Here is a 23,920-nt window from a genome sequence, read left to right on the forward strand (position 1 = left end):
CGGGTTTCCACTGTCGGCCCGAGGGGCTAGTGGCATCGGACCCTTGTCCGACCCGCCTCCCTCTCGGAGCTTCGCTTTGGTAAGCTTCGGCGCCGACATCGACCTCGAGCCTTCTCTCTCCTTGGAGCCGACCATTCCTGTTTCTTCGAGGGTGTGTTCAGGTCTCCGGGAGAGGAGCCTTTGAGGTGATGAGGAGTGTCCTGGCCTCTGAGCCTGGTCAACGGTCTATCCTCTAGCTCCTCCCTCATCAGTGCCTGCAGATGCCTCTTGCCAGCCTCTTGCTCTCAGGCCCAGGGATCCATCGCCAGGTTTCCCCACTGGGAATTTCCTCCTCTTCCGAGGTTTCTCCTGACCCTGCAGGGAACCCCTCGGAAGAGGACGTAAGAGGAAACACACAGACTCCCCTGAGTCTACTACATCTGATACTGACTTAGATGAGTCGGAGGGTTCCCCACGGTCCCCCTCCGAGGATGTCTCTTTTCAGACATCCTTGAGCTCCTCAAACAGAGGGGAATTGGCCCTCCATTGACCCCTCCGAGGATGAGTCGGTATACCTGGAGGCTTTGGATCCCGACCCTCCACCTCCTGGGTGTCTCCGCCTTTCGACCCACTGATGCAGGTAGTGGCTCGAAGGCGGGCGGCTCCAGATTCTTTGGAACCTGTCCCCAGGAGACCATCCAAGTTCATCACGGCCCCTTCGGACAAACAGTTCCTGTCCAAAGGTGTCTCTGTGGATGCTATGGTGGTGGCGGCCACTAAGAAGGAACTGGCGGATCCTTCAGTACCTGTCCATCCTCCTAATAAGGATTCTAGGACCATGGACAGGTATGGAAAGCGGATGTTTTCTTCAGCGACCTTTGCTATGCGTTCGCTGAATTACCTTTGTCACTTCACCAGGCTTCAACGAGATATTCTCAAGGAACTGGGAGAAGTAGTCCAGGATCCTTCAGCTGCTGGGGCTCAGGAAAAGATTGCCTCTCAGCTTGCTATCCTGAATTCGATATCTAACTCCTCCATGCGGCTCATATCTTATGCAGCCGATGGAACGAGCAGGGCCGCAGGCACAGGTGTTGCTCTTAGACGCCAAGCCTGGATGCGGCTGTGTAATTTTGCAGACCCTTTAAGGCCCTTCACCAACACCCCTTTGACGGTTCGGCTTTGTTGGACCTCAGGTGAAGGATACTTTGACCAGATGTGAACAGGACGGTAAAACTCTTTCTGCCGTTGGAGTCCAGTTTTCCACTCCTTCTAGACCATATCCCAAGGGTCAGAAGGGGGGGAAGATGTGGTTCCGTAAAGCCCAAGGAGCTACACCAGACACACGTGGTCAGTTTACCCCCAGAGGCAGAGGTGGTAACAATAATAGACGCCCTAGAGGCAGGGGGGGTCCTCAGAACCAGGGCAACAGGGAGTCTCTTCCTGAGAAGCCCTTTCAGCATCCCTGAGGTGTTGCCCGACTGTCCACCCTTGGAGGCAGTCGGGGGAAGAATTTCGCTGTACCCAGTAGCCTGGCAATCCCTATCACAAGAGAAGTGGGTACAGTCGATTATATCCGAGGGTTACAAAATCCCCTTCGAAAGGTTTCCCGTACCTCTACAATCCCTTCCAGACATCTCACCCGGTCAAAGGGATTTGGCAAAACAGGAAGTTTCAAAACTCCTGGGAAAAAGAGCCATCCAAACAGTGCCAGCAGACCAAGTAGGATCCGGCTTCTACTCAAGATTCTTTTTGGTCCCCAAAAGACGGGAGATTGGAGACCAATACTAGACCTAAGCAGACTAAACAAGTCTGTCAGAAAGGCAAGATTCCGGATGGTCACGCTGCAATCCATTCTGCCCTTTCTGGGCAAGGACAACTGGATGTGCTCGATAGACCTTCAGGATGCGTACTATCATATAAAGATTCACAGACGCTCCAGAAGGTTTCTCCGCCGGCTGGGAGCCAGTCATTACCAGTTCAGAGCACTGCCCTTTGGCCTCACTTCAGCCCCCAGAGTGTTCACCAAATGCATGGCAGTGGTCACAGCTCACCTGAGACGTCGAGGATTCCAGGTGTTTCCTTATTTGGACGACTGGCTCCTCTCCGCCACCTCCAAGGATCAGCTTCTTCGGTCCAGAGACTACACCTTACAGCTTTGCAAGAGTCTAGGAATTTCGTGAATTTGAAAATCCTCTGCTGCCTTGCCAATCTATCACCTTTATAGGCGCAGAGTTAGATACCGTCAAAATGTTAGCCAGGCTAACAGATCAAAGGATTCTGGACATCCAGAAATTTGTTCAGCTTCTGTTACAAAGCAACAAGGTCAAAGCCAGGTTTGTCTTGAAAGTTCTAGGCCTAATGGCTGCAGCCATTGTTCTTCTTCCACTGGCTCGCTTCCACATGCGTCTCCTGCAGTGGATGTTGTTCACGCAGTGGTCGTACACGATCTGCCCATGAGACACGAGATCTTAGTGACACAGTCTTGCAGGGCTCATCTACGATGGTGGATATCTTCCCTCTTCTTCATCAGGGCCGACCCTTTGTTCCCCCTCCTCCAGTTGCCACAGTCACCACGGATGCCTCTCTGATCGGGTGGGGGCATTATCAGGGCAGGATGGTCCACGGACGTGGCAACCCATAGAATACCACCTGCACATAAATGTCCTGGAGATGAGAGCAGTGCTTTTAACGTTGCAAGCCCTCGACGACTTTCTTCCCACAGGGACTATTGCAGTACAGACGGACAACATGTCCGTGGTCTGGTACATCAACAAACAGGGCGGAACCAGGTCCTATCCCTTATGTCGAGAAGCTCTCAGACTTTGGCATTGGGCGATCTCTTCTCAGCGGTTTCTGATAGCAACGCACATCCTCGCAGGTCCAACCTATTGGCGGACAGGCTAAGCAGATCTATTTTGATGCCTCACGAGTGGTCTCTCAATCAGTCTGTAGTGGATCAGATTTTTCTGAAGTGGGGCACCCCTTGTTGCGATCTTTTCGCTACCCCTCAAAACAGCAAGTGCCCAGATTACTTCACACTATTTCCTCTTCCAGGCCATCCCTTGAGAGACTCTCTAACCCAGGATTGGCCTCGGGGACTTCTTTATGCTTTTCCTCCCTTTCTATTGATTCCACAAGTCATTCAGAAAGCCACCGTTTTGAGAGCCAAATTGATCCTCATTGCTCCATATTGGCCTCGACAAATTTGGTTTCCGTCTCTACATCATCACCTTTCTGGTGCAGCCCTGGCATCTGGACCCAGTTCCGGATCTTTTGATCCACCAGTCGGGTCAGCAGCACTGGGCCATTCATTCTCTCAACCTCACTGCTTGGTTGCTCCACTTCCTTCCTAGCCAGGCTACCAATGATTTCTGACTCAGTCAGAGACATTTTAGTGTCTTCTTTAAAGTCGCCCACTAGAACTGTTTATGCTAGCAAGTGGCGACGGTTTTCTATTTGGGCAAACGCCAGAAATATTGATCCTTTCACCGCTCCTATACATTCTGTTTTGGATTTCCTGGCGGAGGTTTTTCATTCGGGATCGTCATCATCTACAGTCAAAGTACAACTGGCTGCTATTTCCAAATTTCATGTTGGCTTGCAGGACAATAACATCATGTCTCATAGGTTATGCAAAGCCTTTTTGAGAGGAGTTTTTCTCCTAAAACCGCCTGTGAAACATCCTCCTCTGCAATGGGATCTGAACTTAATGTTGGCATCCCTAATTCTACCTCCTTTCGAACCGTCTGCTACGTGTTCTTTAAAGTTGTTGACATGGAAAACTCTATTTTTGCTGGCTGTTACTTCTGCAAGAAGAGTTTCTGAGATTCAGGCCCTCTGTATTCGTTCACCTTATCTGGTGTTTCATAAGGATAGGGTTTCGCTCAGAACTAACCCTTCCTTTCTTCCCAAGGTTGTATCTCAAGCCAATATTAACCAATCTATTGATCTACCAGTTTTCTTTCCTAACTATTCTGACAGAGCTGAACAGAAGCTGCATTTTTTGGATGTTCATCGTCAGCTCAGGTACTACTTACATAGGACTAAACAAATTAGAAAATCAGACCAATTGTTTGTCTCCTATGCAGAAAATAGATTGGGTCTTCCAGTATCTAAAGTGACCTTATCTAGATGGTTGACTTCCACCATTTCCTATGTGTACTCTCTAAGGGCAAACAACTATCTTCTAAGCCAAAAACACACTTGTCCAGGAGTCTATCCACTTCTGTAGTCTTTCAGGATAGACTTCCCATTGACACTATTTGTGCAGCAGCTACTTGGGCCACGCCTCATACCTTTGTGTCTCATTACAAGTTGGATTTGGCCTCCAGAGATAGGGCCAGTTTTGGTTCCACTGTTCTCAAGAGTCTGTTCCATTGAGCCACCCGGGATACAGGTGCTAGGGACGGTCCCATCCAGCAGAATGAGCGAGATTGACAACTTAACATTTAGAAGTTATGTACCTACCATAACGCTCCATGTTAGTTGTCTTCTCGCCTTCTTTCTCCCCTCCCTCCTTCCCCTGGCCTGGACAGATCTTGGAGAGTTCCTATTAGATTGCTTCCTCTGGAGCATTGTTATGAGGACTTCTTTTAGGAACCATGGTTCCTAATTATATTAGGATAAGTCTTTAGCAGGGCTAGTTAGCTGCCAAACGAGATCTGAGGTAGTCCCGCCTTGCATCATGGGATATAGGGTTGCCTCGAGCTGGTAAAAGGAGTTCTCGAGCTAAAGCTAGTGCCGAGTCGGAGCCGAGGATCGGCTCCGAACCCATCCAGCAAGAAAGAAGGCGAGAGAAGACAACTAACATGGAACGTTATGGTAGGTACATAACTTCTAATTACAGTTTACAACATAATTCAGCTAGTATTCCATGAATTCATCGGGCTGCATTTAGTACAGTTAGCTGGCTATTTCATGTACTCTTTCTTTTCTGCTGATTTGTTAATATAGTTCTTTATATTTTAAAGAAGAAAAATCAATGCTGATTGCAGCTGTTACAAACGCTGATGTAAGTTAGCGTTTACAGAGTACAGAAAGCTATTATAGATCCTCAGACAACACTAACTAAGATAGCGTTGCTGTTCTCAGAGTCATTATGCGTAAAAAAAAAAGTAAATGCAAACTGAGAACTATTACAACTCTGTCGTAGGTTAGCGATTACCAGTACATAAAGCTGGCACATTCCCAGCCGCAGACTACACTAAGTGAGGTAGCGTTACTGTCCACAGAGTCATTATGTGTTAAAAAAGAAAGTAAATGCCGACTGATAACTTACAAAATCAGTTGCTGGTTAGCATTCGCTAAGTACATAAAGCGAGCACATTCACAGCCTTGTACTATACTATGTAAGGTAGCGTTACTGTTTGCGGAGTCATTATGTGTTAGAAAAGAAAGTAAATGCAGCCATGATATTTGTTACAAACACTGTCGCAGGTTAGCATTTGCTAAGTACATAAAGCTAGCACATTGTAGTACATCTGACTACGCAGAGTAAAGTAACATTGCTGTTTTAAGAGTCTTTATGTGTGTAAAAAAGAAAGTTCAATGCAGTCTAATACACTAACAAACGACGATGCAGGTTTACAGAGTACAGTAAGCTAGCTCAATATAGGTCATTTGATTATACTTGGTTAGATTAACATTGTTATACACAAAGTTTTTAAGTTGGAAAAGTACACATAAATGCAAGATATTTAAATATTGCAAACAAAAGCAGGAACAACTTACTGAAAGTGGGGCCAGGGACGCGCAGCAGCCGAGGGCAGAATCAGAATTTAAAAATGGCGCCCATAGGGCTGGAAGGTATTTTAAAAGCTTAGAGAGGAAATTCTAGTAGAAGGGGGAGGAGCGGGGGTGGGTGGTAGCAGGAACAGACCGGAAGGACTGTAATCCTGCAAGAATATATTCTATGTTGCAGTAGAGTAGTTCAGGTGAAGAGGAGAGGGGCAGAGAGTAGGAGTGAGGTATTAGGAGGAAGGGATAAATGTGAAACATGTGTGAGAGGGGATGTGAGAGAAGTACAATGTGTAAGTGGAGGGCTGAGGTAGCACGGGTTACTTGAGAAATAGGTAGAAGAGGGGAGAGAGAATAGAATAGTATAGTGCTGTACTAGCCAAGGTAAGCTGCTGATGGCTGAGAACCAATCAGTAGAGTACTGATAGCATGAGGTGAGTACAGGGGACAGGGATTAGACAGGGTGGAGACACCTAGATATTTGAAATTAATTTTCAGTTTTGACATGTTCTATGTAGATTAAAGGGCTTTGCGCTGTTATTGAGAGCGTGTTATTCAAATAAAAGTGGTCAAATAGCATGTACATTGAAGGGGTGTACATTGAATGTACTGTCAGTGGTGAGATAGCACAATACCAGGATAGATGTACCTTTTCTCCAGTATTGAGCAGTTTCTGAGTTAGCATATTAAGGTTAGCAGGAGTGTGGGAGATGTAGTTCCCCAACTGGGGGGTACGGGAGTCCTTGTCCCCTGAAAAAAACAATGAAATTTAGACTTTTGCCATTTTTTTTTAGAACTTCATCTTTATATTTATTTTATTGTGACAGACAGAGTTTGTTTAAACTTTATTTCAGTGGGTTGCCTGTAACACCAGTTATCTTTGCTATTAAGCAGGATAACCTTCCTTACTGTTCAGGTCATGTAAAGATGGAAGTATTGTTTCACACTGCCAAAAAAAAACTGACAGCATTAATATCATAGCAGTTAGAAATTCAGCTCAGAGCTGTGTGATACAACAGGCTACAGACTTTTTTTTTTATAAGATGAGTACGATCAGGAAAACATCAGTTTCCTTTTGTTGACTTTTAAAGTTGTTTTTTATGTTTAGTGCCTAGGGAAAAGTTCTCGTAGCATGAAGATTTGCAGTCATGTTGTAGATGTGATATGTTATTATTTCAGTGGGCTAATGAAACTTACTTAAAGTTGGAATACTTTAATATTTAATGTTCATCATATTGATCACTGCTGCAGCAGCATTACCTATATGGGCTATATCCTGCCAAGATATAACAAATGGGTATAACCCATATATCTAAGGCTAAGTCTACTGCAGCAGTGGTCATTCAAACATCTATTGTTATGATAAGTTTACTTACACAGCTGTACTTTAAGTATGATTTAATTCTGGGTCATGATGAAGATCAGAATGATTCAATAGCTGCAATGATTTCTGCTGACTTCAGATAATTAGGATATTATACATAATTTGCCTAGATATGTGTATGTGAATACTACAGGTAGTTCCAATGAAACTACATAGTACCAATGAAACTACATACGCATTTAACATAGTCAGGTGACAGTTTTCCCCTGCTCATGTGTCCAGTTATGTATTTTTTGTGGGACAAGTGAGAATAATTCTAAAAATTTGGAAGGAAGGAGTTCTGAAATTTACAGATGTTTCTATGTATTTTAATTAGGTCAGGCATCCCTTCTTGGAAGCAGTAGGCTGTTTCATTACAGCTACATTTTTTATGAAATGTTACATAATTGACAAACAAATAATAGTTAGTTCTAGGACATTCCATTAAGTGTAGCTAATTTTTGACTTACTTGGTTTCTTGTAGCTGATATCCGAACTGGAATTTCTGCTCTCAGATACTCCACCTGAAGAGCTGAATGAAAAGGACGCAATGCAGTATCAAGAAACAACTGGGGTTCTGAAGAGTCTTCTTCATAAAAAATTGAATGAAGCAACATTTGGTATACTGAAGGTAATTATCAAAATATTTGCAGAAATGCTACTCACACTATTCTTTTGCATCTTCTCCTTTAATGAAGAAAAACATTCTGAAACACATTTATTGATGTGTAATTACATGCTTTTGGAATATGAGATTAAGGAAACTGTCCTGGAATTTAGGTAGAACTTTATTGTTTAAGATATGCTGCAAGTGACCTACTGTTATCAACTATATCATTTGCATAAGAGTATACTAAGCTGTAAAATGGCTGTCTTAGAGTTGCTTTATACAAACAGGCTATATAAAGTGGACATCAGAATGAACCAGAGGATTAAAGATTAAAGGAAAATAGAGAGGAAGAGAAGGGGACACTGCCCAAAATGTGGGTTAGCAGTACACTTAATGACTTGTCTGTGGCAGGGGAACTTGATGTGTGGCATGTAGGAGGTTAGGTGTAATGAAGTGAGATGAGGAAGCTTAGGAGGATGGCATGAAAAATAGGGTTAGGTGGGATGGTGGAAATAGTAGATAACTGGATGTTATTAGAAAGACTTGGACTGAAGTAATCAGAGGCAAAGGAAGATGCAGTGAGCAACATTCTATTCAGAATACAAGATGCACATTTCCCTGGATTTGAAACAGTGGGTTTTGAGTGCTTGGGACATGTGCTGTTGTAGTAGAATTAGAATCTGTGAGTTGCAGATCCTTAATAAGGAATAAAAATGTTTTCCTTTCTATAGTGTCATGGTGGATGGCCTGACTAAAATCACTGTTGCAGTATTCTTAACTAGCCTGTTTTCGTCCACTGATGTCCAGACGGGGTAGTAAGCTTTCTTTCCTGAGGGTATTTGTCCAATGTGTGACCTCAGCTCATATACATCAGGGCATATTGGCAGACATACGCATGAATACCCCAGACTGTCTTGACACTAGGCCGAATGCAAGTTGTACATCCGTTGGACTGATCTTCCTTGGGCCATTGGTATCATTGCTTCACTTTTTTGCATTTCAGATAAGTATCCCATGGGGAACCTTCCTGTTTATGAGTATTTTGATTGTGTAGATCACTTTTATTAGATGTCAGCTAGGAGGGGTAAGTACATATGCACTATGCAGATCCCATGCAAGTACTTGCACGCTAAGTGCCTTTTTTGTTTAGCCCCAGAACACAACTACAAATCCTGTTCCATCTTCTAGTCATTTGTTCCTAAAACTCCTAGGTCAAAGCTTTCTTCCCTGAGCACATTTCTTGAAACTCAGCATATAAAATGCATGGCCTAAACCAAAATGGCCAAATCCCCAGCATCTGACGTCACCCTTCTGCCTAAGAAGAAATTCTAAGTCAGATGCACCTGCTTTGGTGACAGAACTTGTGGTCTGTCAGATATCCTCTCAGTTGCTGACTACCAAGACCCTGGTAGAAAATGGTATGGCTCCTGAGGCCTTGCAGGTGGCAGACTCCTTGGACAAACCATGTCATTATTTCAGACGGTCCACATGGAGTTCCTCAAATCCTTGTCAGGGAAAAGGTTCCAGATACTCTAATTGATGTGTGCCAAGGTCTCAAACCTGTAGTTCAGGCAGATGTCACACCTAAAGAGAAGAACTAGAAAACTAGATAGGTGACCTCCCCTACAACTTCCAAACAAAAGGAATGGATGGACTTCTCCCTGGGCTTATTTAAGACGATGCTGGCCCTGAAATCTCCTTCTTTTGTGTCACAGCTGCCACAGGCCAGGCAAAAAAGACACACTGAAAATTCTTCTTCCTCTGAGGAGGAGCAGGATCTGGATTTGGATCACACCCTGAATTATTCTTTACAGATGCATTCCCCCTGAACAGCTTTCCTCTGATGATGGGGACTTCCTCTGCCCTGATTCCCCTATTGAGGAGGCCTCCTTTGGGAAAACTATCCAGAACATGACGAGGCATTTTGAATGGCAGTCAAAGCAAATTTCTGCTGTTCAAAAGAGATACTACTATCTCCTGGAACTGGACACTCCGGCCCTCTCTCCAGTGCATGCAGTCTCTGAATAAGGTCATATCAGACCCACATTCTGCAGATTCTAAGCAACAAATGCAGACCTTGCTGGCTTTAGCTACTCAAAGTGCTAGGCATAGCATCCAATGCAGTTATGATGCTGTGGATGACTCTTCCAGGGCTGCAGCCACAGGTTCAGTTATTAGCAGTTATGCACAGTTGAGCAGCCAACCCATACCTGAGGAATTTAAATCTAAAATCCTAGATATTCCACTAGACAAAGATCTCCTGTCTGGTTCAGGGGCTGAAAAACTCATCAAAGCCTTAAAAGGGCAGGGTAAGACCATGAAGGATTGTATTTAAATTTTACTTTCTGCAGTCCCTAGATACCACAGGAACTACCCAGCTAAGTCCACATCCTTTGTTAAGAGGGACCCTTGGCCCACTCGCAAGCAAAGAGAAACACCTGGAAAGAGATTGTCAGACAAACCATATAGGGAATCTCCTTCAAGTGGACATCCCTTCGGAGAGAAAAACCTGTAACTACCTTTCCAACTACACTTATTCCCCTGTCAAACTCACCACCACTCTTTCAAAAAGACTTTCCATGTCCCTTTCTTTCTGGGAAATAACTTCAGACAAATGGGTCTTGACTGTTATCAAAGAAAGCCATGCCATGTCATGAGAAAGCATCCCCTGTGTAAAGGGCTTGCCTCCTCCAAACCAAAACCAGCTCACCTTGCTGAGCCCTGTAATTCAGGACTTACTACATCAAGGCATCATAGAAAGGGTACCACCCTCCTTCATAGGAAAAGAGTTCTATTCCAGAATTTTTCTGGTGCCCAAGAAGGAAAGACAATGGAGCCCCATTCTGGATCTCACTCTTCTAAACACCTTTCTAAAGGTTCCCACTTTCAAAATGTTCTCTCTGCATACTCTTCTACCTTTCGTTCTTCCTCATACTTTCCATGTGTCACTAGATGTGAATGATGCCCACCTCCAGATCCCCATTTGACCTTCTTGCAGGAAATTCATCAGATTTTCCTCTGGCTCAGATTTTCAGTTTACTACTTTGCTATTTGGTCTTTCTACAGCACCAAGTATTTTTACAAAGTGCCTAGATCCAGTGGTAGCCTTCTGGCACATGCAGAGAATTCAGGTTATGACCTGTTGATTCAAGTTCTCTCTATAGACTCCTTCCTTGACAGTGTACATTTCATGGTACATCTCCTCTTCTTCCTAGAGTTTGCAATCAACTTCAAACAATTCTATCCAACACCCATTCCAGACCTGTTTTTTTCTGGGTTGCAGACTAGATACACACAGAATGCTTACCTTTCTTCCTAAGGAGAAAATTCTCAATCTGGTCACCTTCTTCAAAATGAGTTTCTCACTGTACAGCAAGGGAAATACTCAAGGGCTTGGGTTTTATGGCAGCTGCCATTCCAGTGATTCCTCTGGCCAGACTACATATGCATAAAATTCAGTGGTACCTGAGATCAGTCTGGTCTCAACAGTCCCATCCCCTGGATGCCCTTATCCCCATATTACCATGCTTCAAAAATGAGCTACTCTGGTTGGATAAACAGGTCATGCTCAACCTGGGCCTTACTTTCACCCCAGCCCCACTCAACCAAGCTCTTCATACAGATGCTTCAGAGAGAGCATGGGGTGCTTGGACAGGATATTACAGAGTACAAGGGAAATGGCCTTTCCCCATCCTGAAAGAACACATAAAACTTAAAAGAAATGAGAGACCTTTTGCAAGCATTGGAGAGATTCTCTTCCATCTGTGGAAGCCATGCTTACTACTGGTCTACATCAACAACACCACAGTTGTGTGGTATCTGAACAAATGGGGAGGCACAAGACCTTAACCACTGTGCAGGCTAGCACAGGAGGTATGGCATCTGGCTGCACAAATGGGCATGACTCTGACAGCTGTATATATTCCCACACAGGAAAAGTTACTGGCAGACTTCCTAAGCAGGTCCTTGGAGGACTCTAATGAATGGATCCTGAACAAACAAGTCTTCAAAATTATAACACGCCAGGTAGACCTTTTTGCTTCACCAGAAAGCCACCAGCTTCCCTGGTCTTCACCAAGAGCCTTTTCCTCTCAGCATGAAAAACAGATGCCTTTCTTCCCAGTGGTCAGAGAGGTCCCTGTATGCCTTTCCCCCTCTACCACTACTCCCAAAAATCCTTCTAAAAGTTTAAAAGGAAGCTCTAAATTCCTACTCGTATACAGCTAAGTGGAAAAGATTTTCAGTTTGGTACTCAAGCACAGCCAGGACCCATTCTTATCAGATATTCCCGCTGTCCTTAAATATCTTTGCAAATTATTACACTCTGTTTTGGCCTACTCTTACATCATATTCCATCTTTCTGCTATTAATGTGTGCTTGATTTCTGATTCTCCCCTCATGTCCAGGACAAAGGTCAAAGTTTTCTTGAGGGGAGTCCTATACCTTAAGTTGCCTAGGAAGCCTATTCCACCTCACTGGGATCTCAACTTTGTGCTGAGAAAAACTGACTTTGCCCCCTTTCAAGCCAGAAGCTTTTGCTAATGTAAAATTCTATACATGGAAGACTGTCCCTCTGCTGGCTCTTACCTCTGGCTGCAGAGTGTCTGAACTTCAGGCTGTTATGGCTGTTCCACACTTTCTCATTTTCTACAAGGACAGGGAGATTTTCAGGTCTAGTCCATCATTCACACCTAAGTTAGTGAATGAAATGTCCCTCAACCTGGCCATCCACCTGTCTACATTTTTTCTAGTTCCCCAAAATAAGGAAGTTCACAAGCAGCTAAGGTTTTACTTGGACAAAACAGACTTTTTGTCTCATTCATGGTTTCCAAACTGGACCATCTCATCTCTTAGTAGACCGTTGAATCTTGGCTACCTAAGGCTATTCCTTTCTGTTACACACAATATGGGAAAGCATTGCCTTCCTTCCCAAGAGCACACTCCACTAGGGCAGTGGCCTCCTCTGGGGCATTCCACAAGGGTGTAGATGTCATAAACATCTTGGAAACAGATGACTGGTTCCCTGTGCACCAAGCATTACAAGGTTGATGCCTTTTCAAGATCCAGGGCTGCCTTTGCTAGGTCTGTCCAGTCTGGTGTCTTGGACAGCCTTTCCTCCCTTTGGCCAACCTCCTTCTTTTGTACCTCCTTCAGCTCTGGGAATCACTCCTTTATTAAGAATACTGCAACTGTGATTTTAGCCAGGACATAGTACAGTTGTGTAAAAACATACCATAACAGTAAATGTCCTACTAATCATGGTTGCAGTATTCCTTCCCTCCCTCCTTCCGCTCTTCTATTCATCTGCTCCTCTTTTTTTCCTTCCCTGTATTGTAATCTATCACCTATTAGACAGCTTTTGGGGGGAATTTACTTACCTTTTCAAGCTGGTCCCCTCCTAGCTACCCACTTTCCTCTCAAAGTAGTCTTCAGGCCATTGGCATAGAGATAACCTGAGGTACTCATATGTACATCTGCCTATATACCCCAACTCATACGAACTGAGGTCATCTTACTATTCGACAACAGGCAACTAAATGGGATAATAAACTCTCCACACTCCTCCCAGTCTCTGTTGGGATTCCTCAGGGTTCCGTCCTTGGCCCTTTCCTTTTTATTACAGTCAGAAATTGTCTATACACTACCACTAAATCTGCTTCTATCATTTAATACGCTGACAACGCTACTCTTGTTTGCTCTGCTCCCACACCCCAAGAACTCCAAGATAAACTGCAAAAGTAAGTTCTAGATATTGAAAATTACCTAAATGAACTTCAACTTATCCTAAACCCAAACAAAAAGTTAATGATCTTCTCCCAACAGGAAACCCAAAGCAAAACCACCTCCTCTCTCTATTTACTCCACTAATGGCACTATAATAGAACCAGTTAACCAAACAAAACTACTTGGTGTCACAGTAGACAACAGCTTAACATTTGATAAACACATATCACTCACAATTAAGAAAGTTCACATCAAATTTGGTGTACTATATAGGGCCAAACCTTACCTTATCAAAATGACAGATCCCACCTCCTATCTACTTTCCTCTACTGTTTCTCTAACCTGCACATGTCTGATTTACATCTACTTGATTCTTGCTGTAACAAAATAGGAAACTTTGCTGATAATATACCCAACAGGACCCATCATTGCCTTGCTCTTCAAAAATTACACTGGCTTAAATTTCCCAATCTGTTATTGCTCAATCAGCACAGCACTACCCACTACATTTTCCACAAACCTGAAAACTGCCCTGCACTCTCCAACCTAGTGCAACTAAATGCTAGCCCCTGGACTGTTAGATCATCTGATAAACTTATAGTCAAGTAACAAAGTCCCATAATTACTTAGTAGCCAAACAATGGAACCTATTACCCCAGAATATCTTAAAAAAACACAGATTGCCATAGCTTCAAACAACTCCTAAAGGAATACTTTACTCAACAATGGCTATGCTCCTGTAATATTCCTAGCTAGTTCCTTATGCCATCAATCAAATGTTTTCTTTTCTGCTATATGCTCCTTGTCTTACTTCTACCAAATTAAAATATTACAATGTTTTTTATATATCCAATGAGTTTCATATTACTGTCTCTAGTAAAGCTTAGGAAATGTAATGTTTTTCTGTTTTACATTTGTTTTTTGTAAATTTTGATTGTTGGCAACTGTCAAACATTTTGTATATTGTTTGTAAATATTTTTAAAATTTTGTAATCTTTTTTGTGCTATTGTTGAGGAGCTTTTCTCCCCAGGTCTCTGCTGAAAACAGGCTACTTGCCCAGTTGGACTATACCCAGTTAACAAATGTAAAATAAAAAATAAATGTGTCAGACTTACCCCCTTGGGAAGGTAAAGCTTTGGTACCCTGGCTGAACATCAACTGACAAAAACTCATATGTTATAAATACTGCAACAGTGATCAGTAGGACATCTGCTGATATGGTAAGTTCTTATACAACTGTACTTTTTCAGAAGACTAGTTTATGTATTTTATCTAAAGCAGCATGAAACTTTTAATTAGTCAACCTTTTTACCTTTTTTATACATCATTCCATTTTATTTAATGGTGAAGTATACTCCCAAGATGCTAAAAAGTTTCTTCTTTACCAGAACTGAGGAAATGGTTTCTCAGCTGTAAACAAATTAGAGTCAAGCATCCTCTTTGAACTGATGCCGGAAGGACCTTGTCGGGATGTTTGGTTTACTCTGTTTTCTACTGCTGTCAGAAAGAAGGCAGTCATTACTGCAGGACATTAATGCACATTATACTGAAAAACAAGTATTTATTTTTTGTGACTGCCAAGAAAATTGTCAAGATATCTGCAAAGTTGATGCGGGTTGGATAAAAGCTCATGGATTTGTAAAGCTCATTTAGGACAGGTTTTGTGCTTACTTTGGTGCAACACATCCTAGAGTTTGGGCACTGACTGATGTACTGTCTACATCCCATTTTCTTTGGCAGTGCAAGGGAGTCATGCTGTAGAATATATTAATACATCAGAACAAAGTATTACTCACTTGTAACCATTGGACATACTTAGCAATTTTTCAACACAATTCAAACTGACAACATCTCAAAATAAAGCTGGCAATGCAAAATGTCAAAAAACATTACAAAGAAGGCATTTTTTTCAGGGGAGCAAGCACTCTTGCACCTTTCCAGTCTGTATCTCTAAATGTATTAACTCTGAGATCATGCAGCCTTGCAGATAATGGTAATTATCTACCCAAAAACCTCCATTCCACTGAAACTATGTCAAACTAATTTTGTGTGTGTGTGTGTGTGTGTGTGTGTGTGTGTGTGTGTGTGTGTGTGTGTGTGTGTGTGTGTATAGGTTTACTATCAAAACTTGGAAACTGCATCGGTCGACTTGCAGTTTTCAAGTCGGTAGAATGTTGATCCAAAATCGATTAACTAAACTACAGCGAACGGGTAGTGTAGGTCGATAATTTGGGTTCATCATTGTGCAGGGAGGTCTCAATTCAGTGAGGAACAGGGAATTAGCTCATTTCCTCACTGTAGTGCGATCTTGGAGTTGGTATATTTAATGTGCAGGGGGTGTGGGGAGCACAGCACCCCACATAGGGGGTGCAGGGGGATTATCCCCCCTGCAAATTAGTAGAATTAATGTACCATTGACTGTAGAGTTCAACAGTACGTTAATGTGCATCTCAGGAGGTGAGTGACGTCACCTGCTGCTATGTCGAATACATCAAACCACGGTGGTCGATGTATTAATTTTTGCTTTGGTTTACTATACAGAATTTCAAATTCAGCATTTCGGGTCAACATTTTAAATGGTCGACCGAAGCTGATATAGATATAAATATATATATATATATATATATATATATATATATATATATATATATGTATATATTTGATAAAATTTGTTTGTCTGTGCACACTTCAATTACTCATGCATTCCAGCTATCACCTTTCCATTTACATGCTACATTAGAGTACAACCCCACTGCCTTCCACCCAGAACTTGTAATTTATATGTCTTGAACATCTATGATTTCTGAAATAGTAGTGCTTGTTAAATTGCTATTTGAAAACAGTTCCATTACGTCTCATTGTCTCGTGAGTGACCAAAACTTCCAATGGATGAAAAAAAAATGCATCTGAAGCTTCAACCAGAATGAAAACTCAGAAAAAAAAATTATAAAAGACAAGCTCCCAAACATATCTCATATTGGGGTTTCTTCTCCCACAGCCCCTTTTCCTTCAACATACTAACTGCATGGTCACACAACTATGAGGGAAATTGAAAAGCCCAAAAATCATTGACTGTCTCCTGGCACCCTAATAAAATATTCAACAGCAGTGATTTTCAGTGGACAGTGGTGATCAAAGAGTTGCATATAGAAGTAAAATTGAAAAGTTGCAACCATGTCCAGTTTATACTCAACCAAGTTTAGGGAAGTGCTTAAAAACACAAATGGAGCTTTGCAGTGCTAACTTACTGCAGTATCAGATTTCAGCTGTCAAGACAAATTCTGGTATAGTATTCTGTGTCCAGAAGAGGTAGGCATCTAACTCCATTTATATAGAAAATATATAACATAGAAGGATGCTGATATGCATGTAATATTTCTTTCTTTCCTTTCATAGCACCATCACATGTACAGCTAACAATTTATGGTTTCCTCAGCTGTTGTCAGCTAGCAAATTGCAAGCTAGCATCAAAGCAGATTAATGCCTGCTGGGAGGATCTTACATGCAATTTTGCTGCTCAAAGACAGGCAAGTGGCCATTACAGTGTTCGAGATCCCAGCACTGGGGGCTCATCATCAAAAAGTGATAGTAAAAGGTGTCATCTTGCTTGATGTTTGTAGAATTGACCAAGTATAACATGTAATTTGACACTATAGACCCACAGAACATATTTCTGAAGGAGCATCATTACACCTCTGTGGAGGATATACTATCCATTCATCACATATATTGGCTATACTCAAAGAATTTTGGAAATTAAAATGAAAAGATGTTTATAAGCTCTTCCTTCAGCATCTCGCCTAATGTGCTTGATCCTCTCTTTTTTTTAAACCTTTTCTCACATCACAGAATCTGTTGTAACTATTTTTCTTCCCTTGCCAAATATCAACTTCCTCTTGACTACATTTTGCTGTATATTACTATGTGCTTTGCTGAATGTGATTCATTTTTCAGATATGCTTTATTATTTATTTGCCAATTTGAATGAATTCAGTTAAGATATCTCTTAACTAAGAAGCGTAATAAGTAGATTTATTTGAAAAAAAAACAGGGCTTCTGAACAAGATTATGGAAGCATCTGTACCATCTCTGTCATGTCACTTAAGAAAGTCAGGGAAAGTGACATGAATACAGCCGAAATCTGTTTCATGTACTAGTAGAATCTCTTTCTAATTAAAGAATTGGGGATTTATAAACAGTATTGGAATGTTTCCTTTCAAATACTTTCCTAACGTTGTCTCTTGGATTATTATACAATTGAATTATTCAAAATTTTCACAAGGAGAGATGTTACTAAAAATAATTTCATCAGGTTCTATCTTCATTTCATGAAGTGTCTTGAAAAAATCAGTAATTTTCAATCAAATCTGGATATAGTACGGAAAATAGTTTCAAATAGAAAATGAAATGTTGAAAGCAATGATTGAAAACTAGTGTATACTGATAAAAAGGATAGAAACTGCACTTAATGAGATTAATGGGAAAATGAAGGAGGGAGAGATCCAGACTGAATTTCTTCTGAAATAGAGCAGTTCATTACTTAATAAAATAGAATACGCAGAAAATAGACAAAAGATGTGTTATCTCAGAATTCTGGGGGTTCCTGAAACATCCAAAGGAAATACCATGACTTTTTTTAACAGCCTGGACTTGAATTTGCAGTACGTTTTTTTTTCCCTATGGAGTTCAGAGAGTCTACATGCAAGTAGGCTAAACTATATCTTAAAACTCTGATATATCTCCATGATCCATTGTGGTTATGTTGGTGTTAAGAACTGCATGGTCCAAATCTTCTTTAAAATGGGCACTCACAGTATATGGTTTTATGGTTTCAGCTATTCAGCTGAAACAGCTGAGAAAAGGAATGAGTAATGGCCTTTAATTAAAATGTTAAAAAATAGCATCAAAGCACATCTGCATTGTCTAAAATTTCTAAGTCTGCCACACTGCATGAGAGAATATTCAGCACTGTAGAAAAATCATCAAACTTTGTTAATAACAGTAATATATCTCCTTCTCAAACTGTCATGGACTGTACTGTTACTATGAAAAGATCACCAGATAAAACTGAATGTTGTGAAGCAACTTTTAAGAAATAGACTTCTACATCTTCTTCAAGGGAAAAGAAAATAAATGAAAAATAAATGTTATATTTCATACATGCATACTAAAAGAAAGACTTCCTCTCCTCTTCTCATATTACAATTATACTCAGGTAAAAGTTACTTGAACTCTACAAGTTATTTCAAATTAAAAATCCCTGCAGTTCCATAATACAAATTTCACAGTCTCTGTTTTGACCTGTTGGGAAAAGCAACTTGTAAGGTAAAAGTTGTAACCTTCTTATATGATCCATACAGAATGGTGTTTATGGTAAAAATAAAGGATGATTCATTAATTTGAGTTATCTGCAAGTTTAATTATCAGTAAAAGACTGAAATACTATATTTTTTCTTCTGTAAATTGCCTTTATATTATTATACGTGGCTCCCAATCTACAGCAGTTGTTTGTCTTTTCGGCTTTTCCCGGTTAGGAGTCGCCACAGTGGAACTCCGGTCCGCTAATGATTGGCAGCAGATTTTTATGGTGCCGAGTTGCCAGCCCAACGCCCAACCTTCAGCGAAGGCACGCCCATTCACACATGTCTTTCCGAGGCCACTCGACCACAGGGAGGACATGCAGACTCCACACAGAAGGCACTCCAACCGAGAATCGAACAGGAGAACCTCTTGCTGTGAGGCAACAACGCTACCGCTGCACCACTGCGGATTACCGCATGAATTATTAATAAATAATCTCATAAATAGTAATGTGTAGTAAATGGAGCAAAATGATTTAAGTGATTTCTGACAATTTGTTTAATGTTGTTTAGTTTATGTAGTTATAGTTTTAGTCAATGGCCTTGTTGTAAATAAGCTTAGAGCAGTTTAGAATATTTTTAAAATTTGAATGCACTTAGTTTTGGCATACAGTGGATACATTTGGATATAATTTCAAGAGCAGTAGTGATGTTTGCTTTCCTCCTTTTCCAATGGTAGCCAAGAGACTCATTAGGTCTTCTTGTCCTGGTATTAATTTAGTTTTTAACCTATACAAAATCTGAAATTATTGAATTATTTACAGTAAATACAATTACTTGTAAGAAATGTCAATGCATATATCTTTAAAATGTAGAGTAGTAAATTTTCATGTTACATGCTTGCAGACTTTGTCTTCCTTTGGTTATCTGTACAAATTTAAAGTGATTTCCATAAAACAAACATCTATTTCGTTTAAAATTAAAACTAAGTTCACTAGTATATTCCCTTACCTGTTTAAAATATGATGTTCATGTGATATTGATTTCTATTTAAAACATCTTTTATCAATTGCAATGTGTTAAATAATGCAAGCCATCATTAAGACTAATCATTCACAGGAACACTGCTGTCAGTTGCTACGAACAATGAGAAGAGCATGCTGTGCTCCATAAAGTTTACAGTAATCAGTAAGGAGGAGTAGCAAAAGCACTAGAGAAATACATAAACAAAAATAAATAAAACTTCACATATTCTTAAAATTTGTATTGGTAGATAAAGTGACTCATAAGTTAAGTACACTGCTATTCCTAAATAGAACATACTGGCAGCACCTTAGACACCTAGAGCTGCTGTTAATACTTCAGTTATGAAACGAATTATGCTGCTGGTGAGCCTGTTGAAAGTGTTAATGTCCTTTCCCACACATCTTTTGCTATTGTGAATGTTATAATCACTTAATGATGGGGTGGGGGTAGGGTGGGTTGGGGGCTGATTAAGTGACACTGACTCACAGTCTCAAATTACATTGATCTAAAAAAAATTGTCACTTATTGTTGTCTGAGCCATTGAAGAGTTAATGGTAATGAAGCAACTCCACCAGGAGGCATACATGATCTACTTTTGCAGTTGATATTTAGATAATGTTTTAATATTATAACCACAGAATGGAATAGATTTGCTAAACTTTCAGACTTGGAAACATATTTTTAAGGCCCCTCTTAAATTTGTATTTAGAAAAGGGTGCAGTAGCAAAGACATTCTTGAACAAAAGAAGACCACAATAGGTATGGAAAACATATAAGTGTGGAGCCTGTACCCAATGTCCCTATATTAAAGGAGTTTGTTTATATTAAATGTAGGGATATTCACATTAGGGTCAAGCAGTATAGTCACTGTAAAAGTACATAAATAATATGTATTGCCCTATGTGATAAATATGAAGCGTTTTATATCGGGAACACTGAGTGCAGGCTAAAAAGGAGAATATATAAACATACTTATGCTATTAGGTCTGTGGATGAGAAAAATGCCTTATACAAACAAACCCTTATCTAAGTTTACATTTTTTGTACTAGAAGAAGTACCCATAGACCCGCGAGGTAGGCCATGGGAAACAAAGATTGAATACAAAGAAGTATATTGGCAACTTATTTTGGCAGCTAATAGAGCAGCTGGCTTGAATGAAAATGTCTTCCTAGCCCCAGTTTTAAAGTTAAGGGCAGCTAGGCTGTAATGAGCCATCTCCTGTAAAGTTTATATATTTTTGTATACTTAAGAATGTTTTAACAGTGCAAATTAATATAAAAACTTTTGGTATGATATTTGGACACTAGATGGTGCATCTGCTTTATGGATTGGTGCTGGACTGGCTGCCTTGTGAGCCATTTTGAGACTGGTTGGTTGTCTCCTGTGAGGGTCAAACCCTGCACTTGTTTTTTTAGGGTGAACACCTTGACAATTAGGCTAATCTGTCTCCTTACATTTTTCAAGTGGACTGCGGTGGTGGTGCTGCGGTAGCATTGTCGCCTCACAGTTAGACGTTGTCCGTTCGATTCTCAGTTAGAGCGTCTTTTGTGTGGCGACATGCGTTAATGGGCGTTCCTTCCTTGAAGGTTGTGCGTTAGGCCCGGCAAGCCAGCACGTAAAACTCTACTGCCAATCATTAGCAGACTGGAGTTCCGCTGTGGCGACCCCTAACCAGGAAAAGCCGAAAGACACATACACACACACACACACACACACACACACACACACACACACACACACACATTTAACATTGCAGATTGTTTTACAAAGTTTTTAGCAATGTTTTTATATATTTAACAGTTTTTATAAGTTTTTTTACATTCACTAGCAAGTACTCTTAATGGTTTTAGGTAATATGTTTGCATGATTTTAGTTGGTTTTATTTTAGTAATTAACAATAATTAATGGAATTTGCATTAATTGATCAAGTATCATGGGGAAAAGTATTTAAACAGTGTTGGTAGGTTTAAGCACTCATCTGATGAAGTCTTGTTAGACTGAAAACGTAGTGAATCAGTTAAGCATTTATGTGTTTTTAAGCTTATGAATAAAAGTGATAATTCTACTTGGTTCTGGTTTGCCTGGTTCTTTACAAGTGCCTTTAGTTGGTTCCTGGTTACTACACTTTGTGTAGGCTGACACTGGACTGTCCTCAGTTTACTTTGTGGATTTCTTCCTTCCTTTGTACTTGAATACACTGTTAATACTATTGTTAGTATCTCTCCCTCTACCTTGATAGTTCTTCGATAATATTGTTGATATTTTTCCCCTTTTTTGCTTCTGCTTAAAAAAAAAAAAAAAACATCTTTCTCTCTTTCTAAAACTTCTAAGCATGTCAGAAAAGCCAGCTGAGGTTAAAAAATGTATAAAGTTTGGGTATAAGTTGCTTCTTTCAGAGACACACTTTATGAATTTATTGTCTGGGCCCTCTTCACTTGCAGGAGGACTGCTCTATTTGCTACAACTTCAATCCACTAGCTTTAGTAGAGAGAAAAAATCAAGTTCATATTGAAAGGCCTTCTTCCGTCCTCCTTTGGAGAAGTTATTTCTGAAGGTAGTTCATCAAACGTCATAGAGAAGAAGTCCTCTTTCCTGAGACCTTCCTGTTCATCTTCTACCTTAGATTTCTCAAGAAAAAGATCTGCAAAAGGTCCAGCCTCAACACCGGGTCATAAAAAATTGAAACTTATGGATCCCACACTGGCTATGGATCCAAAGGCCTCAAATCATCTGATCTGACTATTTCAGATCCGACTCTTTCCACACATGATCCAACAAACTCTAACTCATCGGATCCTAAACTATCAGATCCAATATCACGTAAAATGACATTTAAACCTTTACCTAAAGTAAGGTACTCTACCTCCCTGGATCCTGTCCTGAGTACCTACAACTTTTTTGGAATGCCCCAGATATCCAAATACATTTTCTGCTTGTTTTTCCAGGAGCTTAACTGAAGAAGATGTGGAGAGACTGGTGAGGAAGATCCTCTTAGTGCAAGGACAGATTGGAGTTCCCTCGGCTCCTACCTCTCCGGGTCACGAGATCTGAATGTCTTTAAGTCCCCCTTTACAGGTTCCCCCTCTGACTGCTGCTGTAGCATTAGAGTCCCTGGCTCCAAGTTGTCTGGCTGTGTCACTTTTGGATACAAGAATATCTTTATCCTTGGATCCAAAGTCATCCCTGAGGACTTCAGTTCCTTTAGATCTGGAGAGCTCCTGGAGCTGTAGTCTGCCTATCAGATCCAGGGTGCTGCATTCATCTCTGAGATTTTTGGAGCCATCTCTGCACCTCAGAGGTCTTGACCTTGGAGAGGGGAGGGCACTATGATCCAAAAGCATGCCTTCTCAGGTCTGATGTCCTCTTCTTCTCTGGGCCGCTTGGCTTTCAGGCTGCAAAGAGAGCCTTTTCTGCAGTGGCAGGTCTGATGAAACTTTTCCACTTGGATCCAAAGTCTTCCTGCATGATGACTCAGCACTCAGAGCCTCACCAGCTCATTCCACTGGGACAGCCAGTACAAAAGCCTCAGACCACTGTCAGCAATTGTAATTTCCTCTTCACATACCTCTCCAGAGCATCCCACTGAGGAAGTCTATAGAAAAAGGATGTGCAAGAGGAAACACATTGATTCCCTGGAGAAATCCATCACCAAAGATACAGATTTTAATGAGGGTGAAGGATCCCCATGGTCACTTCCCGAAGATGTCTCATTTGGTGACATCGTGGAAATCCTTAAACAGAGAGGTGGCTGGATGCCCAGTATCCTGACGTCTGAAGAATCTGTTCTCCTGGAGGCTTTTGGTACTGGACTTTCTATCTATCTCTTGGGTGACTCCACCCGCTGATGAGCTCATTGACATGATCTCTCGGTGGGTGTGGAAGGATCCAGACACCAAAGAACCCATTCCTCGGAGACTGGATAGGATAATGGCACCACCAGCAGACAGGCATTTTTGGAGCAAGTGAGTTCCTGTTGATGCTATGATCATTGCAGTGGCTACCAAGAAGGAACTACCTGATGAAAGTTCCTCTGTCCATCCCCCCAACAGGGAGTTGTGGGCAATGGATAAATTTGGGAAGTGTGTATACACCTCATCCACTTTTGCACTGAGGTCTCTCAACTACTTGGCAAATTTTACCAGATTACAAAAGGATTTGATTAAGACGTTATCAAATACCT

General features: G+C 41.1%; 1 protein-coding gene across 2 annotated transcripts in view; it reads left to right on the plus strand.

Annotated features, from left to right (window-relative positions):
• Positions 1-23,920, plus strand: part of DNAI7 (dynein axonemal intermediate chain 7) — a 1,345,687-nt gene that overhangs the window by 745,064 nt on the left and 576,703 nt on the right. For both annotated transcript variants that reach the window (XM_044087675.1, XM_044087676.1), the window contains exon 6: positions 7,563-7,709. In XM_044087675.1, coding sequence (XP_043943610.1) covers positions 7,563-7,709 — 147 coding nt within the window. The remainder of the gene's footprint in view (positions 1-7,562; positions 7,710-23,920) is intronic.

Source organism: Protopterus annectens, chromosome 11.part0, assembly GCF_019279795.1.
Source record: "Protopterus annectens isolate FY-2018-M chromosome 11.part0, PAN1.0, whole genome shotgun sequence".
Taxonomy (NCBI): Eukaryota; Metazoa; Chordata; order Ceratodontiformes; family Protopteridae; genus Protopterus; species Protopterus annectens.